The 27012-nt window shown below is 45.1% G+C and overlaps 1 protein-coding gene across 2 annotated transcripts; it reads left to right on the top strand.

The window, feature by feature from the left end:
• The first annotated feature begins 90 nt into the window (after window positions 1-90).
• On the top strand, window positions 91-24695 carry USP49 (ubiquitin specific peptidase 49). Of its 2 annotated transcripts, none has more exons than XM_005529339.3 (7): window positions 91-138; window positions 16662-16787; window positions 17852-19241; window positions 20727-20931; window positions 21307-21415; window positions 23049-23254; window positions 24383-24695. In XM_005529339.3, exons 3-7 carry the CDS (start codon window positions 17880-17882, stop codon window positions 24547-24549), a joined length of 2049 nt encoding a protein of 682 aa, XP_005529396.2. In that variant the 5' UTR covers window positions 91-138; window positions 16662-16787; window positions 17852-17879; the 3' UTR covers window positions 24550-24695. The 2 variants fall into 2 exon arrangements, with proteins under 2 accessions (XP_005529396.2, XP_014113574.1); XM_014258099.2 differs by having other exon boundaries at window positions 23049-23103; window positions 24383-24550.
• The last annotated feature ends 2317 nt before the right edge of the window (window positions 24696-27012 follow it).

Below are 27012 nucleotides of genomic sequence, written 5' to 3'. Positions count from 1 at the left end.
CGGGTGCTGGCGTTGAGTGACGCGAACTGCAGCCAATGGACTGGCGGGGCGGGGCGCGGCGGCCAATGGGCGGGGAGGGGGCGTGGTCGGCCGGGGCGTCTCGCGCTGGGTGACAGCTCGCGCGTGCTGGTGATGGCGGTAAATAAAGGGGACGGGGGGGCGAAGGGGGGGGGACACACGGGACGCGACCCCTCCTGAGGACAGAGAGGGAGAGAGGGGTGGGGGAAGATGGGGGCTGAGGAGGAGGAGAGGAGGGGTCTTTGCTGCTCCCCCCTCAAAGGGACCCCCCCTCTCCGTGGTGCGGTTGTGGGGCTGAGGCGGACCCCGTTACCCCCCCCCCCCATCCATCACGGGGGTCGCCGCCTTTGTGTGCGGGCGGGACCCCCGCGCCGGGCTCGGCGGCTCCGCAACTTTCCCTTTGTTGAGGGAACATCCTCCCCTCTCCACATTATCCCCCTCATCCTCGGGATCGACTCCCACCTCCCCAGACCCCCCTTTATCCTCCCCAAGATCCCCTTCCTAAAATCCTCCAAACCCCCTTCCACCTCCTCATACCCCCTTCCCGGGACCGTGAGGGGGGTGCTTGGGGTCGTGGCTTTGCTGGGAGGGAGGAAAAAAAACCCTTAAAAAACTCCCTTTAAACCTCCGTGCTAAGCGTGGTGGAGCGGGGAGAGGGCACGAAAACGGAGAAAAATCGGTGCGGATTTGTGTTTATTTAGAAAAAAACCCCAAAAATCCGTGCGTTTGTGTCCCCAGGAGGGGGAAAGAGCTGAACTTGATCCGCGGGAGGCTTGGTGTCAGCTCCAGGCAGCAAAATTGCTCCAAAATCCCCATTTTTAAACCTCCAAGGGGATTCCCACTGGTACGAGGACTCCCGGAGCCACGGGAATCACGGATCAGGGATAACCGAGCCCCTACAAACGGGAATCCAGCCCTGGAAAAGCTGCTAATTTTAGGAAAAAGCGCCCGTTAATCGCTTTACGTAGGGAACAAGGCTGATTGATCCCTGTGTTAGAACAGCTCCAGGTCGAACAGCGTGGGGAAAGCATCCCGTTATCCCGAAATACTGAAGCTGGGAGAGTGGGAAGTTGTTTTTACTTTGCGGAGTTTTTCGCTGTACTTTTTAGTCAGGGAGAGATGCCTGGAGTCGCTGGGCTCGTCTGGTGTGAAACGATGCAAAATTTGGTCCTTCCACGCTCCGCTGCCTCGGGGAAGATGCTTATGGAGCCCAGGGAAAGGTGGTGATTCCAGGGAAAACTGATGGATTTCAGCAGGATTTTTTCCTGAAGTAGTCAGTCGTTCTTTTGAGGGAGAAAGGCAGAAACCAGCGGATTAAAAGGGTTGATTTGGGGGGCTGGAAGCAAAAAGAAGGTGTTGGGGAGGGGGCTGAGAGCTGAGCTGCTGCTGGAGCTGAGGAAACGTGGCTGGGATGTGGGAATGAGGATGGAAAAAAGAGCTGGAGGATGAGAGGGGATAAACCAGTGGAAATGTGAATTAAAAACTCCGTGTGCATGCGGGCAGCGTGGATTAAACTTGGATTAAATGGCTGTTGCTGTAAAGTGTTGGGAGCTGCCCCATGTGGAATTTTCACTGAAATTTGGCTGCTCTGCTTTGAGCAGCTGCACTCGGGGGCTCCTATGGCTTATCCAGGGTCAGAGAGGTTGAGTGATGTTTAAAAACCCAAAAAGGAGAAGGCAACAAAAGCGTTTGGGGTTTTATTTGGTGTTTTTAATTGCCTTGAGAACGGGCTGGGTGCAAATATTTGGGAGTGACGTGCCAAGTGTGAGCAGCATTTGATGTCTCCGAGCTTTCAGCAAACCATAAATGTGCATTTATTCCTCCCCTGATCATTCTCCCGATGAATACGAGCTGAGTCCAAGTGGAAGAGGGTGTTTTGAAGTTGGCAGATTTTCTCCAGCGAGGAATAATTCTGGGTTTTGTGCAAGCTGGGTTTGTTAAAAGAGAATTCTGCTTGTTCAGGAGCAGGGCTTGCACAATAGTCACACATGCAACGGGTTAAGGGCTAGAAAAGAGCCAAAAAGCCCAAACTGGGGATTTGTTTGGCTGTTGTGTGTCCAAGGATTGTTAGGAAGGAATCTCTTGCTGCAATTCCTGCCGAGATGCCGGCTCCGTGTGGTCCAAGGCTTGTGAGGATGGGGAAATTTGGGATCAGCCTCGTGTGCTTGGGCTGGGAGGAGCCTTTGGGTTGGGAAGGGAATGATGACAATTGCTCAGTGGGGACAGAAAAAGGCACAATCAGTTTCTGGATGTCTTTTTTTTTCCGGAGGATTTCTTGTGGCTGCTGCAGCTCTGCCCACATCACACACTGCAGGTTGTTTTCCTCAGTGCTAAAACACACTCACTTGTTAATTATTATTTTTAAGCAGCCCTGTGTTGTCTCGGCACCTCTAAACACGTGACAAGAAGCACTTTCTCAGCACCAAAAGTCGTTTATTCAGTATAAAGGACTGAAAATGTCTTTTAGATCCTGTTTTTCTTGGCCTTTTTTTCCCTTTGTTAACTGTTTTTATACTGAAATGTCACAGGGCTTCTGCTGGGACTCATAAAGTGAAACTTAGTGCTTTCTCAGCTCTCAGAATATGTTAATGGATTGATTTAGAGCAGTTAACAAATGGAAATACTTCAAAATACTACAAAATTCTAAAAAATACTACAAAATTCAGCTGTTGGTGTGTAAGTGTGGATTTCTTCCTGAGTGTTTTTAGCTTTGGGGAAGTGGGAAAGGTTTTCTGAAGTTGATCCCAGCTCTGAGGCAAAACAAAACTGAGGGGTTTGGTTTAAAATGGTTATAAATAAACAGAGAAATAATAAGTTATCTGACAACTTTGCCTGTAACTTGGGGCAGTGGTTGAGGTCAGGAGGAATGGAAAGATGGGGTTGTTCCAAAGATCCCCCTCCAATCCTTTATTTTCTGCAGGAATCCTTTCCAGTGAGAATGAGAAGTTTTCTCACTTTGTTTAACAACCTTTGTGGTTTTCAGCTTGAATATTTCATCAAGGGTTGGGTTTGTTGCTGGGTTTTTGTTTTTTTTTTTTCCCCTTTGGGGAATGAAACCTTGGGAGATGTTTTTATCTCAGCAGCCTGATATTTATAAGTCCTTCACTTTTCCCAAACCCCTTCACCTTTCCCCAGACCCTTCACCCTTCCCAAACCCTTCACCCCAGGCTCTTGTCTAGGAAAAAGCCCCCCTTGAATTCCAGTGAAAGAAAGAGGATCCTCGTTAGTGTGAAACCTTTAATGAGTCTTTGCTCCTAAGGGTGCTGAGTAAATCCAAATTGTTGAACAGAAATTATTTCAAAATCCTATTCAGAGCTGAAAATATCTCGGTTGTTGGTTGATGTTTCCCTGTGTGCCCACAAATGCTCTTCACTTTGGGGTTTGAGGAGAGTTTAGCTCAAAGATGGATCAGGTGAGGCTTTTGTGGCTCAGGAGCCAGGGAATTCCAGCACAGAGCAGCCAGTACACCCCATGAAAACAAAACAGATTAAAAGGCAGAGGAGGTAAAACTGAGGGTGAGATTCTGCCCTTTGCCAGTGTCTTTGGGATGAAATTTTAGGTGGACTAAAGCTGATTATTTGTTTGTTTGCTGTAATTGATATCCTGGTGCGCTGAGGAAAATTCAGATGAAAGCCCACTGTTCTGCTGGGTGTGAAAGGAAAAAAAAAAATCCTTTTTTGCAACAGCATTAAGGAGTGTCTGTAGTAGGCAGAAAATGACACAAAGCTGCCAAGTTTATATTTTTTTCCTAATTGTTGTTAATGAGCTTTTAGCTTGCAAGATGATAATGAGGAGCACGTGAGCTGTTACACCTCCAGTTGGTGACAAATCAGCTGAAATCCCTCAGAAAATGGCAAATTGTTGGGACATACCTTGAGATTTTTGAAAGAACACTCACTAGGTGAGTTTCTTTAATTAGCTAATTATGCTGTAATTCACTGAGAGGTCTGGCTTTGCTGAGGAAGTAAAAAATATCTGAAAACCAGGAGCTTTTCTTGTTCCTCCCCACGGTGCTCACACTTTGCTCGGCTCTGTAATTCAGCTTTCAGCTGCTTTTCCAAATGGAGACAGAGAGCTGGAATCCAGGGATGTGACAGCTCCAAGTTCCTCTGCAATGTGTCTTGTGTGACGTGTCAGTCGTGACAAATGGACTATTTAAAGCAAGATTCTGACTAAGGAGGTGTTTTTTCAGCATTTTGTGGAGTTTGCTGACTGAAATGCCAAAGGAAAAAGCACATCCTCAGGCACGGGAATCCCCCCAGAAGGCTGGAATAGCTAAATAACTTGAATTTTAAAGGAAATAATTGTTTGGGGGGTGATGTAGACCACAAAAACTTTCACACTGAAAAAAAAAACAACAACCCAACCTGTTTTTCCCCCTCTCTGGGTGCAGCCAGGGATGGGTTTGTTTATTTTTTTTACAAAAGACCAATTTACTGCAGCAAAGCTTTAGTGCATTTCTGCCCTTTTCAGGCAAACCATGGAAGATCAAGCCAAGAGTTATGGGCTGCAGCTGTGGCCCTGCATTGAGATGTTCTATAGGGGATCAGCTGAGCTGATTAAGGCACGGTGAGCACGGTTCCCATCCCTTTTTCCCTGTGAAAGGCAAATCCATCCCCTCCATGGAGCAGCGCTGCCTTGGGACCGCATTTTCTCACTCGCTTTCAGTGGGCGGCTTTAGATTTGATGAAGAAATACTGTCCTCTAATTGCATTCTGCCCCTCTCTCCCAGGCTTTGAAAAACCTCCGAAGACAATTGGTGGGTTTGGAGTTGAAATGAAAGCGATGTGGAAGGAGCTGGGCTGGGTGAGGAAGTGATAAGTGGCTTTTAGCTGGAAATCCTAAAAGTGTCCTGAGGGGAGCACTCGTTGCTGCCTTGGGGGCTTGGTTCCCATTTTTTATTTCCTGCCAGGGATGGGTGTCTGTGAGCCTGACTCAATTCAGTAATTTCTGACAAAACTGGGAATCTTTCTTGTATTTTGTGATTTATTTTTTTATTAAAACTCAGAATCCCAGAATGGTTTGGGTTGAGAGGGACCTTAAAGCTCATCCAGTGCCATGGGCAGGGACAATTTCTGCCATCCCAATTTGCTCCAAACCCCATCCAAGCTGGCCTTGGACACTTCCAGGGATGGGGCAGGCACAACTCCTTGTACCAAGGTCTCCCCACCTTCACAGGGAAGAATTTTTCCCTACTATCCAATCTAAACCTGTTCCCTGACAGTTTAAATCCATCTCCTCTTGTCCTGTCACTCCATGCTCTTGTAAATCCTTTATTTGGATGTGCTGGAACCATTCCAGCTCTTGCCTGGTGCTGGAATTGACTTTATCCAGGAATTTCAGCTGGCTTAGAGCTGCACCTTGTGCTGCAGGTTAAATAAGTGCTGTGTGTATGAGGAAAATGCTGTTTTGTCTGACTCCTACCTCGAGCATTATCTTATTATTATATTTTTATTGATAAATTCTGTATTGGGGTCCCCCAGAACCAAATCATTTATTCATGCACTGAACTTCAGCAAATAAAACTGGTCATGGAAACTTCCCCCCACCTCAGATGTAACTCATGGAATGAGAAGTTCATGGGTTTTATTGATTAATTTTGTTTGCATTTGTAGTCACTGTGGGGATTTATCAGGGTTCTGGGTGGAGGGAGGGGTGTAAGGATTGAGTTACACAAATCCAGGGATATATTTTAATATATATGGATATATATTTGTGTGTGGTGGTAGAACCGAACAGCACAGTCTGATTTTGGATGTTTAAGCGTTTTTCAAGTCATTAACAGTAAGAAATTAAATAATTCAGACATTGTAGCTGGCTCAAAGGGCTGCTTTAAGATGAATTAACTGAAATTTGGGCTGTGCTATTTAAAAACCCCTTGATTTGGGATGAGGGGGTCTCAATCCTGGATTTCAGCATCCAGTGACCTCCTAAGGCAGTTACAGGTGGGGTTATTTTTGTTCTTGAAACTCCTCTTAGTGGCTGCTTCTTCTGGTGGCACATTTGGAAAATTTCATGTTTCATTTAAGAGCAAACCGTGTTTAAATGTCTGCTGGTTGCTGTATAGAAGTCAGGATTTGGACTTCCATGATTTTTGTGGGTCTTTTCCAGCTCAGAATATTCTGTGATTCTGGGAATTGTTTGTGTCTTCTGCAGCTGGAGAAAAATAATGGCAATATCATGTGGGAAGAGGAGGTTGATCCTGTGAGGAGAACAAAGTGGGGGTTATGTCCTTTAAAACCACACAAGCACAAAAAATATGTTGTAATTTTAAGGACAAACATTATAGATTTAGAATGGCATTAATTATGCTGAAAAAATCCATGTAAAACTCTGCTATTCTTAAAAAAAAACCTGAAATCAGCTGTTTATTCCCTGGAGTTGTGAGAAAGAGCCCTGAGCTTGGATTTAATGATGTTTAATCATTCTTTCAAAAACACAAAGGAGGCACTAAAAGCTGTTCAGCTGAGCTAGAAAGAACTAATAGCTATAACTCAGATTCAAAAGTGATTTAGTTCCAGAGGTAAATCCATAATCCAACCAGTCAGGAGTTAATCTGTCATCAGACTAAGACTAGAAATAAATCTATTTAACTAAGAATAGTTAATTCACCTGAATCAGAGCAAGGATGAAGATCCTGCTCACCAGAGTTTATTTGGAGGATATAAAATACTCATGATGGAGAGTGGAAACAGCAAGTGGTTTTCAAAGGAGGGGGGAAAAAAACCTCCTTTGGAATTTGTTCTGCTCTTTTCCTGCACTTCCCAGGATAGTTGGAGCTTCTGGTTTGGGTAATGTGGAAATGAGTCAGAGTAAGGAAGGAAATACCCTATTCATCCCAAAATTGGAAGGGTTTAGGAACAGCTTTTTGTAGCATCAAACCCAAATTCACCTCTCCTTCTTTACTCTCCTTGTCCTGTTGTTGTTTCATCTCAGGACAAATTGAAGGGATGAACTTTAACCTCTTAGGAGGATAATTTATTAAAATAACAGATGCTGCAGAATGGGGCCTGGCTTGATCTGCAGTTCTTAAGGAAGATTAACAACCTGGGAGTTCACAAATCGGGGTCCTGCTTCCGACCTCGGCTTGTGAGCAGGACAAAGGCAGCACTCACATCCTGTAGTTCAGGAAAAAAAAAGGATTTCAGTCAGAGCAGGATTCCTAACATGCAAATAAGGAGTCATTCCATCAGGAAACGGCAGGGAAAGGTAGATTTGAACAAGTGAAATTCTTCCTTTTGTACCAGAAAATAGAGGCACAAACCTTGGGTGAGGCTGGGGCTGAAAACACAAATTTCAGTTTTATTTATGCCACTTCAGATCCCTGCTTGGACACTGAGGAAGAGCAGGGATTGCTGGATGGATTGGCTTTTCCCAGCACAAACCAGGCCCAGCAGCTGAGCAGGGGAAGAGGATGTGTAAATCCCTTAATTCTTTGTTGGCAAGAAAACACAGAAGCCCTTGCTGGAGGCCCAGGGTCCAAATGGAGGGCTCAGAGATTTTCTGTTTCCAGAGCTGGGTGTACAGCAGCACTCTCCATATGGGAATTTGGGAATCCTTATGGATCCTCTGCAGAAATCCCATCAAGCACCTTGGGGTTTGCTGGGCAGACAAATCAGACACCAGAATCCTCGCTGCATTTGGATAAATGGCTGTGATTTACTCATTTTTATCAATTCATAACATTTATAAAACCCACAGAAATTTTTCTGCTGTTACAAAACCCACAGAAAAATTTCTGCTGTTCTACCTCACTCATTTGGGGTCAAAAACCCCAAATAATTGATTGGCAAGTGAAGGCAAAGCAAATGATGGAGAGAGCTGTCAAAACCAGGTGTTATTTTTGTTTCGGGATCCTGAACACATCGGAGGCTCCTTCTCTGCTCCAAGCCCAGCCTGTGGAATTGTGCTCTCCTCTTGAATGCTCTGTTCCTTCTGGCTGGGGAGAGAATCAGGCACAGCCTGCTGGGCTTGGCTGGTGTTTTATTGCCTCAGAGATGGCTCTGCCACCTCGCTGTGACCCATGGCTCCCAGATCCGCTCCCAGGATGGGCTCCTTCCTAATCCGGCAGAGATTTCACCAGCATGGATCCGAGTTTTGTTCCAAAAAGAACAGCAGAGGACACCCCAGAACTCAGCAAGTGTTGGCTCTGTGCCGTAATCCCTCTTTGTGTCTGTCACAAAGAGATCCTGCGAGAGGCTGGGATTCCGCTGCCGAATCCCCGATCCCGCGGCCGCTCATGGATCCCTGCGGCAGACCGAGGTGCCGGAGCTGCCAAACTTCCCCTCGTCCCTGTACCATGGAGGGGTTTGGGGTTGGTTTCATTGAAATTCCCTGAGGTTTGAGACAGAATTAATCAGGTTTAGGAATGCTGAAGGTGCTCAGGGTCAGAATGTAACCGGCTTTGCTTTTCAGTCATGGAATTGTTGAAACTGGAAAAGACCTTTAAGGTGATCGAGTCCAAAATGAGGTTGGATTTTGTTGTTATTGGGAAGCTGAATGGGATTGGAGTAGGATTTTCCCTGTGAAAAGGCTGATTTTTGGTATTTTTAATCCATCATCTGTGAACTGTTGCTGTGAACCTCAACTCTGGATGTGTTGTTTTCCTGCAGATCGGTGATAAATGGGATGTGCTGAGTGGGATCATAATGGTTCAAGAGCGTGGGGAAAAGCAAAAATGCTTCCAGCAGGCTGGAAAATGTAGGGATTTGTGTGGCTGGCTGTGATTTAAAGGAATGATAAGGCAGGGAAAGTGGGAGTCTGAGGGAAGGCTGCTGATCTCTGCTCCTGCTTTGTCACCTTGGGATGATTTGGTTTAACCTGTCCCTGGTTTATTATTCCATGGCACAGATCCCTGGAGCAGGATCCCCAGGCAGTAGGAAGTGTAAAAGGAAGCAAAGATGCTGGGTTTGGTATGAATCCAAACAGTTTGGGGATGGGGGGCACAAAAAAAAGTGGATTTCCAGTGGATTTGGAGTCTGTGCTGCTGATTTTGTGCCCTAAAGCTCCTCTCCTGCCTGCTGTAGCTGAGCTGTTCCAGGAGAGAAGTTTGTGTGGAAAACTTCAGGATATGGGATATCACCCTCTGCTGTTGTCACCTCTGTGGACACAGAGTTCTTTGGGAATTTGGGTTGTGCCAAGCTGATTGTAAAGTGAAATTAGAACTTTTTTTCTCAGTCAGAATAATCTCTCAGCCTGTTCTAATTCCATTCTTTTTCCTGCTCCAGGCTGATAATTCCAATTGTGTGGTTTTGCTGTAATTCCTTCAGGCTTCTGCAGATGGAAGAGGCAGGGAATTGCTGTGAACTCCTTCCTTCCCTTTGGACTGGTCCAGGAGGACTGCTCAGGAAAGTTGTGAATTGTTTTAATGCCAGATCAGTGTTCTGCTCGTGTTTCCCAGTTTATTGACCTTTCCAAAAGCCATCCCAAAAATAAAACCTGGATGGAAAGAAAGGGGAGAAGGGATTTTTATGTGCTGGAGTAAATAGAGAAATTAACTTCTAGAAAGCTGTGAACTATGACTTAAATAGCATTTTAACAATGCTTTTTAACATCCAGGGTCATGACATAGAAATTCCCACATTTTCAGGGATTTGTAGGATATGGATCTTGTTTGTTTGTTTTCAGTGACTCTAAGGAATGTATTGACAATATTTCACCTGGGAATGGAATTTTAAAGCTGAAGTCAAGAGATGAAAATTAAAAATACATCTACTTGAGGTTTTAGTCACTTTTGTTCATCTCTCTGATGAAAAACTGAGCTTGGCTCGATAAGAACATTCAAATTTTTAAATCTGAATTAAATTAAATCTTTAAAACACATTAAATTTTAAAAACCTGAAACTCCCATGGCAGTGCAAACACACAACAACTCATCCCTTTGTGGACTGAAGGATTTCACCTCCTCTTTGCCTTTTCCATGATTATTTCCAAACCCTGCTCCATTCCCAGGGATCTTCATCAGGAAGGAATGTGAATAGAAGACACATGTGCAGCCCTTTGTGTGGAGTTGGAATTCCAGCTCTTGGAAGAGGCCAAGGCTTTTGGTGGAGTCATAAATTTCTCCCAACCAACCCAAAAGGAGTTTGGTGCCTTCTCTGACTCCTTGGAATTCACCAGGAAAAGCAGAGGAGAGGAGGTTTTGGGGTAGTGCAGCTCCACCAGTTCCCCAGGAACAAAAAAAGGCAGAATTGGATTGTTTTATCCATTCCAGCCTTTAGGAATGGGTATATTTAATTCCCTTTTCACTGTAGGTGAGGTAACAGCACATGCCAGTTCACAGAAATCCCCAAGTTGTATTTAAAGCACTCTTGAAGACCTTAAAGGCTTTTCTAAAGTGCTCAGAATTCCAGAGTTTTTTAGGAAAGGAGGTTTTTCATCCCTGGGACTCAGTTCCCTGAACACTTCATTTATCTGGAGCAGTTTGGTTGATGTGGAGGTTGGACCTGGAAATGCTTCATTTTTATATTTGTTGTGCTCCAAAGTCAAAGATGGATCAAAATCTGCCAACTTCAGCTTCCTGACAGGATCCAGACAACCAAATCCTGCAGGAATCCTTGTTCCCACCAGGAATGCTGCCAATGCAGGGAATGGGATTTTCCTAATCTGAGTGCTTTGGGTTTTTTGACTCTTTTTTTTTGGGTTTGGTTGGAATTTTTCAATATTCCTTTGAAAACTGATTCCTGGCAATTCCAGTTTTGAGCCTAGAGTGGATTTTGGGAGCTCCCAGGAAGAGTTTAATACTTCCAGAGTTGGAATTGACTGGGAGGACTTTGTAAATCTGAACTGGCTGGCGAAACTGGCAGGAAATTCCCATTTTCCTCAAGCTCCCTTGTGGCCAGAGCTGGAATTCAGCACAGCTGGGTGGGGTGTGGAGTCCTCCAATTCCTGTGTCCATCAGCTGAATCCAGCAGGAATTCCTCCATGGCTCCTGTGGGATCCTGACTCCCTCCTGGCATGAGAAAGTTGGGAATTCTCAGGATTCGGTGAGATCCAGGTGTGGAGGATTTGTCTTCCTCTGTTTTCCTTGTTAATTTTCCTGTACCCAGCTGGCTGTTGTGTCAGCCTGGAAAGAGGGAAAGCCGCAATTCTGGGATAGAAAGCCTGAGACTTTTCGGGAAAAGAGCTCCAGAATCATTGGAAAAATCTGTCTGGAAAATCTCTTGCTCCTCAGGGATGGAATTTGCAAGTCAGAACCCAGCAGAGTTTGAAGGAGAGGAGTAAAGGGAAGAAACCCTGCTGGATTTTTGGAGAAAAGAGCAGGAAAATGAGATTCCTGCCTCTTTTCCTGGGAATTTTCCATGCTCTGAGTGAGGAATTCTGGAGTGTGAGGTCTCGAAGGACAGAGTATAAGAGGGTGTGGTGGTGCTACTCCTTCCTTGGAGCATCAATTCCTATTTTCTAACAGAATATCAATTATATGAGAGGTTTTTTCCTTGGAAAAGTGTCATTTCTGGTGTCTTTGGGAAGCAAGGAAGAATTCAAGAGGAATTTCTCCACGGAAGGGGCTGCCCAGGGAGGTTTGGAGTTCCCATCCCTGGAGGTGTCCAAGGAATGTGACAAGCAAAGCTTGATGATCCTGGAAGTTTTTCCAGCCTCAGTGATTCTGGAATTCCATAAATAAAGGATTTTGCCTTGGCTGCCTCTTGGGACAGCTCCTGCCAGAGCTGGAACGGGGATGTTGGAGCAGGATTTTATTCCCCATTTTCTGGGCAGCTCAGATTACAAGTTTGCATTTGCACATCTGGTTCAATAATTGGTGCCTCACAAACAGGGAGGTGAAAACAATCAGGGAAAGAAAGTTTTGGTTGTTTTTTTTCTTTTGTATGGAATTCTAGGAGATCTCTCTGATATCCCCAGACTTCCATTTTGGAGTGTTTGCAGCAGAAATTGGAGAGTTCCACATAAAAAGTGGTTTATTGGGGTGGGAACTTTGGTTTTGCATCCAGGATTTTTAAACCTATTCCATAGAATCCCAGAATGGTTTGGAAAAGGGATCTTAAAGCTCATCCAAGGCAGGGACACCTTCCCCTATCCCAGGCTGCTCCAACCTGGCCTTGGACACTTCCAGGGATCCAGGGGCAGCCACAGCTTCTCTGGGAATTCCATTTGACCCTCCCAGGGAAGAATTTCTTCCCAATATCCAACCTAAACCTTTCCTCTTTCAGTTTGAAGCCTTATCCCTTGTCCTGTCACTATGATTTGACCAAACTCTGTCTATTCCTTATGTAATTTTGATGGAAATCAAGACTATCCAAGGATTTTTTTTTTTCCTACAGTGCTGCAAAAAATTGGTAAAAAAAAAGGCAAGTGTGCTTTATTTAATGTGGCACCAACTCTCAAAAGGCTCTGTGCTTCACTTCTGCCATTCCCAGGAGAGGGATGAAGGAATGAGTGAAAAAATCCTTCAGTCTGAGCTTCCCACCTGTCCTGGCAGACGATTCCCAGGAGTTTGTGCTCTCTTATTTATTCTGGAATCACCTTTTGTACAAATAAAAGCAGCATCATTCCAGGGTTGAACATCCAGCACCTCTCCTGGCCCCTGGACTCGTTTTTTTTGGCTTCTTGCAGATTGATTTAGAAAAAGAAAGTAGCTGTTGTCACCAGATGCCTGCAGATGGCTTTAATCAGGTTCCAAATGTGCAACAATGGCACAAAGGAGCAGAATGAGCTCGGGTGGTTTCTTGTAAGACTCTTATAGGGGCAGCAGCCAAATTGTTGCTGCTGCATTTGGTTCTGGGAGCTGTTAGAGGATCTCACCATGAATTTTTTCCAGGATTCTGAGCCATGCAAGGCAAGAAAGTGGGGTTTGCCCCAGTGTTTTAAGTGATTTACAAGGTGAGAAGTTTTCAAACAGGCTCTAAAATGTTATTAGCTGAACTAATACCCCTGTTTCGCTTTTATTCCCTGGTTTTTTTATTTGTGTTTTAGTCATCTTTAGTGGATTGCAGTGCTCCAAATGATTCCTTCTCCCTCTTTTCCTTCCCCACCTCCACGAAGAGCAACCATGTGATTCCTTCTCCCTCTTCTTCTCCCTCTTCTTCTCCCTCTTCTTCTCCCTCTTCTTCTCCCTCTTCTTCTCCCTCTTCTTCTCCCTCTTCTTCTCCCTCTTCTTCTCCCTCTTCTTCTCCCTCTTCTTCTCCTCTTCTTCTCCCTCTTCTTCTCCCTCTTCTTCTCCCTCTTCTTCTCCCTCTTCTTCTCCCTCTTCTTCTCCCTCTTCTTCTCCCTCTTCTTCTCCCTCTTCTTCTCCCTCTTCTTCTCCCTCTTCTTCTCCCTCTTCTTCTCCCTCTTCTTCTCCCTCTTCTTCTCCCTCTTCTTCTCCCTCTTCTTCTCCCTCTTCTTCTCCCTCTTCTTCTCCCTCTTCTTCTCCCTCTTCTTCTCCCTCTTCTTCTCCCTCTTCTTCTCCCTCTTCTTCTCCCTCTTCTTCTCCCTCTTCTTCTCCCTCTCTCTTCTTCTCCCTCTTCTTCTCCCTCTTCTTCTCCCTCTTCTTCTCCCTCTTCTTCTCCCTCTTCTTCTCCCTCTTCTTCTCCCTCTTCTTCTCCCTCTTCTTCTCCCTCTTCTTCTCCCTCTTCTTCTCCCTCTTCTTCTCCCTCTTCTTCTCCCTCTTCTTCTCCCTCTTCTTCTCCCTCTTCTTCTCCCTCTTCTTCTCCCTCTTCTTCTCCCTCTTCTTCTCCCTCTTGTTTTCCCTCTTCTTCTCTCTCTTCTTTTCCCCCTCTTCTTCTCCCTCTTCTTCTCCCTCTTCTTCTCCCTCTTCTTCTCCCTCTTCTTCTCCCTCTTCTTCTCCCTCTTCTTCTCCCTCTTCTTCTCCCTCTTCTTCTCCCTCTTCTTCTCCCTCTTCTTCTCCCTCTTCTTCTCCCTCTTCTTCTCCCTCTTCTTCTCCCTCTTCTTCTCCCTCTTCTTCTCCCTCTTCTTCTCCCTCTTCTTCTCCCTCTTCTTCTCCCTCTTCTTCTCCCTCTTCTTCTCCCTCTTCTTCTCCCTCTTCTTCTCCCTCTTCTTCTCCCTCTTCTTCTCCCTCTTCTTCTCCCTCTTCTTCTCCCTCCCCAGCCCTTCTCTGGAAAAGATCCAAGTAGGTGAGAAAAGGAAGATTTTATAGAGATTCCTTAAAATCAGCTTAGGTGGAAAAAGAAACAAACAAAAACCAAACCCAAGAGTTAAACCTGATAATTACAGAGAGCAGAGCTCTGAGTGTTTCTTTCCAGAGCTTTTCAAATCCAAGGTGTTCATTCCCTATCCTTAAATCCTGGCGTTGCTCATGGCTTATCCCATCCACAGCAGCAATTTGGGATCTCTGGGGCAGCTCCAGCCCTGTGATCTCTTCAAGGTTTGTTTTTCCCTCACCTCGTGCCTGTGTTTACAGCTCCTGACTCACAAATCCTGCTCTCCTTTAATCCCAGCTTTGGAATTCCCCCTGGGAGCTGCAGCTCTGTGTTCCCGGGAGGAGATTGTGGCAAAGTGTTTGTGTACATGTGGAAAAGAGAGGAAAACTTCTCTCCTTAGTCCTGTGCCAGCGTTTCCAGGGATTTGTTCCACTCTGCGGTGTGTGGGGGGTGCAGGGCTGGACCTGCAGCTGCTCCAGCTGCCTTTGGAACATCTGAGAGTTGATTCCAATCCTCTTTTATTTTTTTTTTTCATGGAAAGAGTCAAAAATATGAGTCAGCAAGAGAAATCTTGAATGTGAATGAGAGCTCTGAAGCGTGGTGGGTGGAGAAGCTTCACTTTCGAGGAAAAACCTCTCATTCAAGCGGTTTGGGGTTAAATAAACACAATTCCTTCCTAACTTTCAGATGCACATGGAATTACAGCTTGGATCTGTAAGGGAATTATCTGCAGATACCTAAAGAGAACCAGGTTGGGGATATCAAATATAGCATCAAAGATGCTTTTGTGCTGAGAATTTCTGAATTTAGACGTAACAAAGCTGCTTTGTCAGCTGACTGAGGTGTTTGGAACCTCTTCCCTTTTCCAAGCAGGAAATCTTCAGGCTCAGCACAGGAGAAGTCAAAGCAGTTGACAAAAGGCTGCTGATTTATCTCCTGCATGTCAAACAGGATTCCTTAATCTGTATCTTTTGAAATTCCCTGGATCTGCTTGGGCAGTGATTCCCTGGGAGCCTGATACCCTGCTGAATTGAGCAACTCTTCCTCCTTGGGAATTGAGGAGAAATTCAGTGTTTTTTGAAAATTTTGTGTGCTGAGACTTCGCAGAGCCCGTGAGCGACCGGCTGTTTGATGAATCCCTAAAAAATGGTGTCTTTTTGTTCCAAACTATAAATCTGGTGTGCTGAGGAGGCTGAAGGGTTAAATTCCCCACACTGTCGCATATGGCAGTGAGCAGAATCACAGATGTTGATGATACAACATAATTAGTATTCTTTTATGTAAATGAAGGCTGTCAATGTTACCACAGTGTCTGCACTCCTGCAAGCTGGAATTTCTGCCACTTGCTCTCACCGAGGCTAGACAGGATTCTAAACAAAATTCCATGATTTTTATACCCACCCCTGAGGAGGAAAATTAAGAGGAAAGAGGAGAAAAAAAGCTTAAGGAGGGGAAAAGGTGGGGAAGGGTTTTTTCCAACTTGGAAAAAAGAGACCAAATCAATCCTTTGTTTAAGTGAGGATTTCCAAAATCCTGTCCACGTCCTGGGATTTGGGAGGGAATGAACCCAGCCCAAGGGAAATGAGGGGTTTTCTGAGCTGGTTCAAATAAAAACCTCGGTGGTTCTTTGGGTGCTGAAGTGGCCACTTGAGCTTTCAGTGGAGTCCAGGAGAAAAAACTGAAGAGCTTTGATTTTTCTCTAAGAGATTCCATCCTCAGCAGCAATAGCACTGATAAAGGTGGTAATTAAAGCAAATTTGTGTCATTTAGGGCCACTAAAAATGCATTTCCTTCACCTGGCCAGGTCCCTGCCACCCACGCAGGTGAGGGCTCAGTCCCTGCCTCAAAACTTTGGCAAGTGTTAAACTTTACACCTCATAAAATGATGTTTTAACCACATATTCTGTGTGCCAGGTCCCTGTGTAACCAACTGAATTCAGATCTGTTACTCCAGTCTTTTCTACCTCTGGTTTTTTCCCATTTTTCTCTCATCTGTGGTTCTTACTTTGTAGCAGTTCAAACCTGCCAACTCCTCATAGCTTCCTTTTTATTGTTTGGGAAAAAAACACCTAGAAATGAAATTTAACTCAGCACAGCTTTTGTTGTTTTTTTTTGTCTTTCCCCCTTCTCCTCCCCCTGTCTCTCACCAAGCAATAGAAGCAGCCAAAAAAATCCAAATTATCACAGGAGGGGCACATTTTTCCTCCTGTATTTTTTTTTTATTTTGACTCCCATTTTTTCCCTCTGCCATATGTTGGGTCATCCACTACAAAAGCCTCACCATGAAAAGGCTCCATGTGATCAGCAGATTTTTACAGCCTACCAAAAAAAAAAAAAGAAAAGAAAAGAAAAGAAAGCAGGGAATGAAATGGAATGGGATTCTGTGTGTGACATGTCTCAACATCTGAGAATTCGGGATCCTGGGGGTAATTCCAGAGAATTATTTCTGGAATAAATGAGTTCTGCACTGAGGGGTTAATGATGCTCCTGCCAGCGTTTCAGGGTTGGTTTCTTTGCATCACCAGGATATTTTCCCTCTCTCTCCAGGGCTTTGAAGCTGCCTGGCAGTGAGGACTTCCCAGTAATTAAATTCTCCGGGATCCGTGGGAAGATGGGGCTGCTCCGCGCCCGGGACGCGGCGTGGCGGAGGAAGGGATGTGTGACCTGCACTCCGTGAGTAGCCTGGCTGCTCTGACCTCCTTCCCTGCCCTCAGAGCCTTGGAAGGACTGGAGAAAGGGATCCACAGTTCACTGGGAATCTTTTATCAGTCTGATGCTTTAGGATTTTAGCTTTTCTATTTTAGAAAATGTAATAGTCCTGCAGTTGTTCAGTGGATAACTCTAAACACAGGGTCAGCTGCTGCTTTCCCGTTTTGCCCAGACACAACAATTCCTCTCCAGGCCTGGAGTCACTGCCTCAGGCCCCCAGAGATGGAAACAAAAGGGAGTTCTGAGGGTAAATGACTTCATTACCTGAAGCTGGAATTGGAAGATTAGGATGGGGGATTTGGGGTGTCCTGTGCAGGATCAGGAGTCAGATTTGATGATCCTTTTGGCTGCCTTCCAATCAGGATATCCCATAACCCTGCAATGGCATTTCAAATCCACACTGCAGCTCTAAAATACTTTTCCTTGTGTTCTTTGCCCCCCCAGAAGAGCAGTGACACCTCCTGTGAGACATGGAGAGATGCAAACAGGAGAAATTTGGGGTGTCCTGAGCAGGATCAAGAGTCAGACTTGATGACCCTATTGACCCCCTTCCAACTGGGGATATCCCATGACCCTACAAAAAGATTTCAAATCCATGTTGCAGCACTAAAACCTTTTTCCTTGTGTTTTCTTGCCTCCCATGGTTGGAGCAGTGACACTTTCTGTAAGAGACATGGATAGATTCAAATGTAGGGAATTTAGGGTGTCCTGTGCAGGATCAGGAGTCAGATTTGATGATCCTTTTGGCTGCCTTCCAATCCGGATATCCCATAACCCTGCAATGACATTTCACATCCACACTGCAGCTCTGAAATCCTTTTCCTTGTGTTCTTTGCCTCCGCAGGTGAAAACAGCAATGCATCCTGTAAGAGACTTGGATAGATGCAAATGTAGGGAATTTAGGGTGTCCTGTGCAGGGCCAGGAGTCAGATTTGATGATCCTAACCCTTCCAACGACCCTACAAGGAGATTTCAGACGTGTGTCACGGCTCTAAAATCCTTTTCCTTGTGTTTTTGCCCCCCAAAAGGTCGGAGCAGCGACGCCTCCTGTGAGACATGGATAGATGCAAACATGTGGGGCGGCTACGACTCGCCCAGGACCACTCGATCCTGAACCCCCAGAAGTGGCACTGCGTGGACTGCCACACCACCGAGTCGCTCTGGGCCTGCCTCAAGTGCTCGCACGTGGCCTGCGGCCGCTACATCGAGGAGCACGCCCTGAGGCACTTCCAGGAGACCCGGCACCCCTTGGCCATGGAAGTGCACGAGCTCTACGTCTTCTGCTACCTGTGCCAGGATTACGTCCTGAACGACAACCCCGAGGGCGACCTGAAGCTGCTGAGGAGCTCGCTGTCGGCCATCAAGGGGCAGAGGAGCGGCAGGACGCTGCGCTCCATGGCGCTGGCAGAGGACGCCTGGAGGAGGAGGAGCCCTCAGGGCCAGTCCCAGATGCTGGTGGCGCTGTGGCACCGGCGCCAGGCCCTGCTGGCGAGGGCTCTGCGCACCTGGTTCCACAAGAGCTCCCGGGGGCAGCTGAAGTTGAAGGAGAAGAAACAGCTGGAGGAGCTGGAGAAGAAGAAGGAAGCGGCTCGGCAGCGGCGGCAGGAGATGAAGAGGCAGCTCCTGGAGGAGCTGGCCAACACTCCCCCGAGGAAGAGCGCCAGGCTGCTGTCCCACGTGCACAGGGAGAGCTTGATCCCAAGGAAATTCAGGGAAGTGGCCACAGCTTCCCCTACCTCAAGGCAGGTGCAGAGCAGCAGATTCAAGCAGTTCTACTCCATCCGGCGCCAGCCCCTGATGACGCCGGGGGTGACGGGGCTGAGGAACCTGGGCAACACTTGTTACATGAACTCCATCCTGCAGGTGCTCAGCCACCTCCAGAAGTTCCGAGAATGTTTCTTGACTCTTGACCTCTGTGAAACAGAAGAACTTTTAGCTAAAACTGTGAATGGGAGGGCCAGGATGCCTGGCAGACTGGCAAACGGGGCTGCCGCCGGCGAGCCGGGGAAGCCTGACAGGGTGGGATCATCCGGCACGCAGAGCTCTCCGGCCAGCCTGAACGGCGGCTCCTCCATCAGCCGCAGTTTAGAGCTGATCCAGCCCAAGGAGCCCAGCTCGAAGCACATCTCCCTGTGCCACGAGCTGCACACCCTGTTCAGGGTGATGTGGTCTGGCAAGTGGGCCCTGGTGTCCCCCTTTGCCATGCTGCACTCTGTGTGGAGCCTGATCCCGGCGTTCCGCGGCTACGACCAGCAGGACGCTCAGGAGTTCCTCTGTGAGCTCCTGGACAAGGTCCAGCAGGAGCTGGAGTCCGAAGGGACCAGGCGCAGGATCCTCATCCCCTTCTCGCAGAGGAAGCTCACCAAGCAGGTCCTCAAGGTGGTCAACACCATTTTCCACGGGCAGTTGCTCAGTCAGGTATGGAATTGCTTTCCCACAGGGATCACCGAGGAGCAAAGGCTCTGCATGTTGAGGATCCCCTTTAGAAGTGTCTTAGGAATTCCCAATATCCCAATTCCTGAGGAAAAAAATCCCTTGGGTTGCTGTGCAGGTGCCACCGTTTCCATCCTTGTCACATTTGGCACAAATTTACTTCAGTTGTGCCACTTCTGAATGAAACCTGCATAAACACAGAAGTCCTGAGCCCCTGGTTTTAGGGTTTGAATGTGTTTTTAAGGTGCCTTTGCATTTTTTTTGCCCCTTTCTGGTGGTGTTTCTGTGCCTGGGAATAACATGATGAGACACCTCTGTAGAAGCTCTTTGTGACAATTTGTTTTTTGCTGGCACAAGAGACGCTGAACATACTACACCAAGGTTCCTGTAGGAGGTGAAGGTGCCTGTGGTGCTGTTTGATCCCTTTTTCCTGTGCTGTTCCTTGCTGGAAACGTTGCATTCTCCACAAGGCAGAGCCCAAGAGCCCCAAAATCCCCAGGAATTCTGGAAGTTCCAGCTCCCTTGGGTTTCCAGGAGAAATGAATTGGGAGCAGAACTGGTGGTGTGTAAGAACAGACACAAAGTGTGTTCTCTGTTTGTTGTCAGGAAAATTTCTGTCACCCTGCCCCGAGCCACTGAGCTCAGCAATATTTAGGACTTTGTGCTTGTCAGAGATTAAAAGGTGAATTTCTCCAGTGAAAACTTTTGACTTTCAGGGAAAGGATGCCTGAAGTTATGGTTCATAGAATTATTGAATATCTTGAACTGGAAGGGACCTACAGCGGTTTTCAATTAATTTACTTTTAAAATTTTAATTTAATAATAAATTTAATTAACTTACTTTTAGTTTATTAATCACTTTAATACATTTAATTTTATTAATTTAATAATTATTAATTTAAATTATTAAATTAAGTGGTTTACAAATTATAAAATTACAAAATAACCAATAAATTAGGGGTTTATTATTTTTTATTAATTTATTTATCTTATTGTTTATTTATATATTATATATTAATATATGTTAATATATAATATATTTATATTATATATAAATATATAATATATTTTTACATATTAAATATTATACATTTATATTATTAATATATAAATATATAAAATGTATATAATATATATTTATATTATTAATACATAATATAAATATATAAAATATATAATATAAATTATGCATTATATATAGCCTATAAATATATATAACACATAATATATTATGTATTATATATAATATATATAGTATAAATATACATTATATTTATTTATATTATTTCTATTATTATATACTTTTTATTTTATTTATTAATTTTCATTACTTTTTATTAATTTCAATAATTAACAACCAGCTAAATCCATACACAACACCTCCTAGCACCACATAAAAACAATACCACACGTACAATAATATCCCCATGCACCTCCAAACCCAGCTGGCTGTCCCTGTGTCCCCTGCAGGTCACCTGCAGGACGTGCAACTACAAATCCAACACCGTGGAGCCCTTCTGGGACCTTTCCCTGGAATTCCCGGAGCGCTACCATTCCCTGGAGAAAGGCATCGTGCCCCTGCCCCAGGCTGAGTGCTTGCTGACAGAAATGTTGGCCAAATTCACCGAGACAGAAGCCCTGGAGGGGAGGATCTACGCCTGTGACCAGTGCAACAGTGAGTGCCACTTCCTCCCCTTTTTGAAGCACAAAGCAGCAGGGAGAATAAAATATCGAATATTTGTGAATTGGAATTCACCTGCTGGAACTGCTGCAGCCCAGGATATCTTTGGCTCAATGTTTCCTGGTGTTTTTCCAGCAGGAACAGCTCAGAGGTGACAAATGTTTGTGTGATGAGGAGAAGGGAAAGTTTGAATCTCACAGAACTGCTGGAGGAATTCAGAAATATTAATTCCTGTGGCCATCCCCGTGCTGGAAAAAGGAAAAAAAAAAAAAAAAAGAGTTTACCTTGTGCTGATTTTTCTCCTGGGGGAATTAACAGAATCCTGATAATCTTTGCCTTGGGGGTTTTTTGGGGGGTTTTTTTTGACAGGCAAACGGCGAAAATCTTCTCCCAAACCTCTTGTTCTGAGTGAAGCTAAAAAGCAGTTGCTGATCTACAGACTACCTCAGGTCCTCCGGCTGCACCTTAAACGCTTCAGGTGAGGCACTGGGCCCTGGATTTTTGGGGGAAAAAGTGACCAAAAGTGGGCCTTTAATTTCCCTCAACTCCTGCTGAAAGCAGCTGTGTAATTTCTGAGCCATCAGGTTGGTGAGAGCCCCTCCCATTACCCATTTGCAGGGTGTTTTTCTGCCACAGTTTAATATTTTGTGCATATTAATCCTTAATTTCCTCGGGTTTGAGTCGAGTTTGCAGGCAGCTTGGAAGGAGAAATAAGCTGATGAAAGATTTGGTAAAGGTGGGAGATTGAGAGAATTAAATTCCTCAAATTACCTGTTGAATAGAAAGTAGAAAAAGCTGAAAATGTTAGGACAAGTTTCTAAAGTGGTTAGGCTGGGCTTGGGGAGGTTATTGGTAGAACTGAGGGTTTTTAAAGGTGGTCAGAGGATAAATCTGGCCCCAGAATGCTCCACCTAAAACAAAAAATATCAGTGCCAGGGGGAGACCCCACCTAAAATAAAAACCTTCAGTGTCAAGAAACCCCATCTATAAAAATCCTCAGTGGTAGAAGGAGACCTTAAATCTAAATCTAAAATAAAAAATTATCAATGAAAGAAGGAGACCCACCTAAAATAAAAACCTTAAATGGCAGAGGGAGACCTACCTAAAATAAAAACCTTCAGTGGCAGAGAGAGACCCCAGCTGAAACAAAAATCATCAATGGTAGGAAAAGACTGAACCTAAAACAAAAACCCTCAGTGGCAGAGGAAGACCCCACCTAAAATAAAAATCAGTTATGGTAGGAAGAGACCCCACTAAAATAAAAACCTGAAATGGCAGGGGGAGACCCCACTAATATAAAAATCATCAATAGTAGGAAGAGACCCCACCTAAAATAAAAACCTTCAGTGGCAGAGAGAGACCCCAGTAAAATAAAAACCTTAAATGGCAGGGGGAGACCCCACCAAAAATCCTTCAATGGCAGAGAGAGACCGCACCTAAAATAAAAACCTGAAATGGCAGGGGGAGACCCCACTAAAATAAAAATCATTCATGGTAGGAAGAGACCCCACCTAAAATAAAAATCATAGATGGTAGGAAGAGACCCCATCTATAATAAAACCCCTCAGTGGCAAGGGGAGATCCCACCTAAAATAAAAACCTTAAATAGCAGGGAGAGTAAACTCCTTCAATGGCAGAGGAAGACTCTACCTAAAATAAAAACCCTCAGTGGCAGAGGGAGACTCCACCTGAAATAAAAATCATTGATGGTAGGAAGAGACCCCACCTAAAATAAAAATCATCCATGGTAGGGAGAGACTCCACCTGAAATAAAAATCATCCATGGTAGGAAGAGACCCCCACCTAAAATAAAAATCATTGATGGTAGGAAGAGACACCATCTAAAACAAAAATCATTGATGGTAGGAAGAGACCCCACCTAAAATAAAAATCATTGATGGTAGGAAGAGACCCCACCTAAAATGAAAGCCCTTGGTGTTAGGGGGAGCCCCCAGCTGAAGGCCTCGATGTCAGGAGACCCCAGCACAGCCAAGGCCACGAGCAGCAGCAGGAGCTGCAGGGTTGGGGGGAGGTGTCTGCTGGGGATTTTGGGGTGAAAAGCCAGGATCTGGTGATCTGAGCAGCCCTGAGTGTGGGATTTGTGTTGGCAGGTGGTCTGAGCGCAATCACCGCGAGAAGATCGGGGTCCATGTCCTCTTTGAGCAGGTATTAAACATGGAACCTTACTGCTGCAGGGACTCTCTGCCCTCCCTTGCCACTGAGACCTTTGTGTATGACCTCTCGGCTGTGGTGATGCATCACGGCAAGGGGTTTGGCTCAGGACACTACACAGCCTATTGCTACAACACGGAGGGAGGTGCGTGTGCTGGGGGCGTGGGGCAAATCCCATCCCCATCCTCTTCCTCCCCTCGGCATTCCTTGCATTTCCCTCTCCTGGAATCCTTCCCCGGGATTCCATTTCCTTAGGATCCGCTCCTTGCCCTTCAGTGGTTTGTTTCTCCCCATCCCTTCCCCATATTCCTATATTTTTACTATACTTTTTTTATTTATTGATTTTTATTTATTGATTTTTGTTTAATTTTTTTTTGTTTATTTTTATTTTTCTTTATTTATTGATTTTTATTATTTATTTTTGTTCATTTTTATTTATCTTTATTTATTTATATTCATTTTTTATTCTTATTTATTTTTATTTATTTTTATTTATTTTTATTTATTTTTGTTAATTTTTATTTATTTTTATTTATTTTATTTATATTTAATTATTTATTTTATTTCTTTTTATTTCTTTTTATTTCTTTTTGATAATTTTTATTTTTATTTATTCTTATTTATTTATTTTCATTATTTTTGTTCATTTTTATTAATTTTTATTTATCTTTATTTATTTATTTTTATTTTTATTTAATCTTATTTATTTTTATTTATTTTATTTACTTTATTTTTAATTTATTTTTAATTATTTATTTTATTTATTTTTATTTATTTATATTTATTTTTGTTCATTTTTATTTATTTACTTATTTTGTTGTTTAGGTCAGGGATTTTTTTCCCTGGGAATGGTGTGAATTCTTCATCCTGCCAGGCGGAGCTGCTGCAGCTGGGTTTGCTCAGGATCCTCGGGATTGAGGAGATGAACAGAACGTGTTTTGAGGCTGGGAAAAAACAGGAACTATTCATGAATAACATCCGCAGGGGGCTGGGAGATCCCAGCAGCTGGATCAGGATGGGCTCTGCCTTCCTGCCTGGCCCCAGGGAATTGCTGGCTGCCTAATTGAGTTCTTGGGCTGATTAAATGAAGAGTTGATATTTCTAAAGCACAAAAAAAAATACATATCTATTTAAAAAATGATATTAAAACCATTTTCCAGGTTAGAGGAAAAGACAGAGGTTCCTTTTCTCCTGTGGACGTTTCCTGTGAGCAGTTCCAAAATCCAAAGGGATCCTGCCTCAGCTAAGAGCCTTTTTTTCCCTTTTTTCCCAGGTTTTTGGGTGCACTGCAATGACTCCAAACTGAATGTATGTAGCGTGGAGGAGGTGTGCAAGACCCAGGCCTACATCCTCTTCTACACTCAGAGAACGCTGCAGGACAAAGCTGGAATCCCAGAAAAACAACTCCGAGCTCAGGTGTTTGCCACCCAAAAACAGTGACAAGGACACAAGACTGACATTCCCATGAGGGGAAAACACTGCCAGCTTCTTTTGGGAACTTCTGGTGTTCATCTTCCCCTTCTTTGTGGGGAAAACTGCAGGAATGGGATTGGAACAGGGATGGGATCAGAGTAGGAATGGGATCAGGGCAGGGATGGGATGGGATCAGGGATGGGATCAGGGATGGGATCAGGGCAGGGATGGGATCAGGGCAGGGATGGGATCAGGGCAGGAATGGGATCAAGCAGGAATGGGATCAGGGCAGGGATGGGATCAGAGCAGGAACGGGATAGATCAGGAACAGGATTGGGACAGGAATGGGATGGGAGCAGGACTGGGATCAGGGCAGGAATGGGATCGGAACAGGGATGGGATCAGGGCAGGGGTGGGAGCAGTGATGGGATCAGGGCAGGAATGGGATCAGAACAAGGATGGGATCAGGGCAGGGATGGGATAGACCAGGAACAGGATTGGGGCAGGGATGGGATCAGGGCAGGGATGGGATGGGAGCAGTGATGGGATCAGGGCAGGGATGGGATGGGAGCAGTGACGGGATCAGGGCAGGGATGGGATCAGAGCAGGGATGGGATGGGAGCAGTGATGGGATCAGGGCAGGAATGGGATCAGAACAAGGATGGGATCAGGGCAGGGATGGGATAGACCAGGAACAGGATTGGGGCAGGGATGGGATCAGGGCAGGGATGAGATCAGGGCAGGGATGGGATCAGGGCAGGGATGGGATGGGAGCAGTGATGGGATCAGGGCAGGAATGAGATCAGGGCAGGGATGGGATGGGAGCAGTGACGGGATCAGGGCAGGGATGGGATCAGAGCAGGGATGGGATCAGGGCAGGGATGGGATCAGAGCAGTGACGGGATCAGGGCAGGGATGGGATCAGGGCAGGAATGGGATCAGGGCAGGAATGGGATCAGAGCAGGAATGGGATGAGGGCAGGATGTTTGGAAAACCACCTGGAGCTGGGCAGTTCTGATTTTGGGCACAATCTTGGGTTCCAAGTGTCTTTTTGGCTCCAAAAACCCAAAACAATGAAGTTTGATGCTGCTCATTCCTCCCCTATCAAAGAGGAATGAGCACAAGCAGGAAACAGGAGAATCCCCCTGGATCAACACCCTTCAATCCCTAAAAATCCTGAGCCAGCTCCAAGAGGAACAGGTACAGTACCCTTGAGTGGCCTGGTGAATCCCAATCCCTGGGAAGCTCCCAGAGCTGTTCCTGCTGGGAAAATGTTTCAATTCTTCTCAATTCCTCCCTCTGCTGCCCCTAGGACACCAATTTCTGTGCCCTGGCTGAAACTGCCACCGGGGCTGGGCCACATTCCAGGATTTTCTGGGAGCTGAACTCAGCTGGCAGCTAAATTCCCTCAAAAATGGGATTTTCATGGAGTTCTGCTGTGGAGAAAATTCGGTTTAACCCCCCCCCCCAGAATTGGTTTTATCCCCCAAAAATGGGTTTTTAACACCTGTAAAGTGGGTTTTAACACACAAAAATGTGTTTAACCTACATAAAGGGGTTTTAACACCCAAAAAAATGGGGTTTAACATCCAAAAAACCCCTCAGGAATGTCCCTGAGTGCTGTGGCAGCCAAACCAAGGCTCCAGGTTTCTGCTGGCATCACCTGGATTGGGAAGAATTTCCAAAAGCTGTGGCAGCAGAAGGTGGAATTTTTGGAAAGTTTGGAATACAAAATCCCCTTTTTTTTTATTTTTTGGTACAAACTTGGCTGGTTTTCCTCAGGGGAACAGGGTTTGGGGTGAAAAATCAGTGAAAAATGTCATTTCTTGAGGTTGGCACTGGGACGGTGCCACCCTTGGAGGTCTCAATTCCTGCAGGGCCACCCCGAGGGGAGGAATGTGAAATCCCAAATTCCACGTGGAGTTGGAAAAGCTACAAAAACAAGAAGTCTGTATCTGAAATCAGCCTGATTTTGTAATTTTTGGGGAAAACAGAGCCTTAGTTGAATTATTTCCAGGCACTTCTCAGCCTACAGTTGCACCTCAGGTGTGGTTTTTGTCATTTTGGGGCTTGGCTGTTCACATTTCACCTTTTAATTTGAATATTAGATCTGCTGTCTGTTAATCTGGGTTATTTTTATTAAAATAAATTAAAATATGAGGTTTTTTTAAAAAAAAAAAAAAGTTTTCAGGCAGGGAAATTCTCCAGATTTTTCCTTCACCTTTTTCATTCCTTTTGTCTCATCAGATAAACACAAGCCGCCAATCTTTGGGAAAAGCTCCCAAATCCCACTTTTTCCTGGGAAATCTGAACCTCCTGTCCTTGGGCAAAGTGAGCACAGCAAGCAAAAAACTTGGATTATGTCAAAGAAAAATTCCCATTTTCTGCCCAAGATGCTGCTTTTTGAGCCTAAAAGAAATGTAATTTTGAATAATTAAATATCATTTTAGGGTCATGTTCTGTTATTTTATTTTTTTTTGGAGATCTGGC

This window comes from Pseudopodoces humilis, chromosome 26, assembly GCF_049639895.1.
Source record: "Pseudopodoces humilis isolate 2021_Gansu_Grassland_sample_001 chromosome 26, ASM4963989v1, whole genome shotgun sequence".
Taxonomy (NCBI): domain Eukaryota; kingdom Metazoa; phylum Chordata; class Aves; order Passeriformes; family Paridae; genus Pseudopodoces; species Pseudopodoces humilis.
The sequence above is the reverse complement of the archived record's forward strand: the minus strand, read 5'-3'. Positions and strand labels throughout refer to the sequence as shown.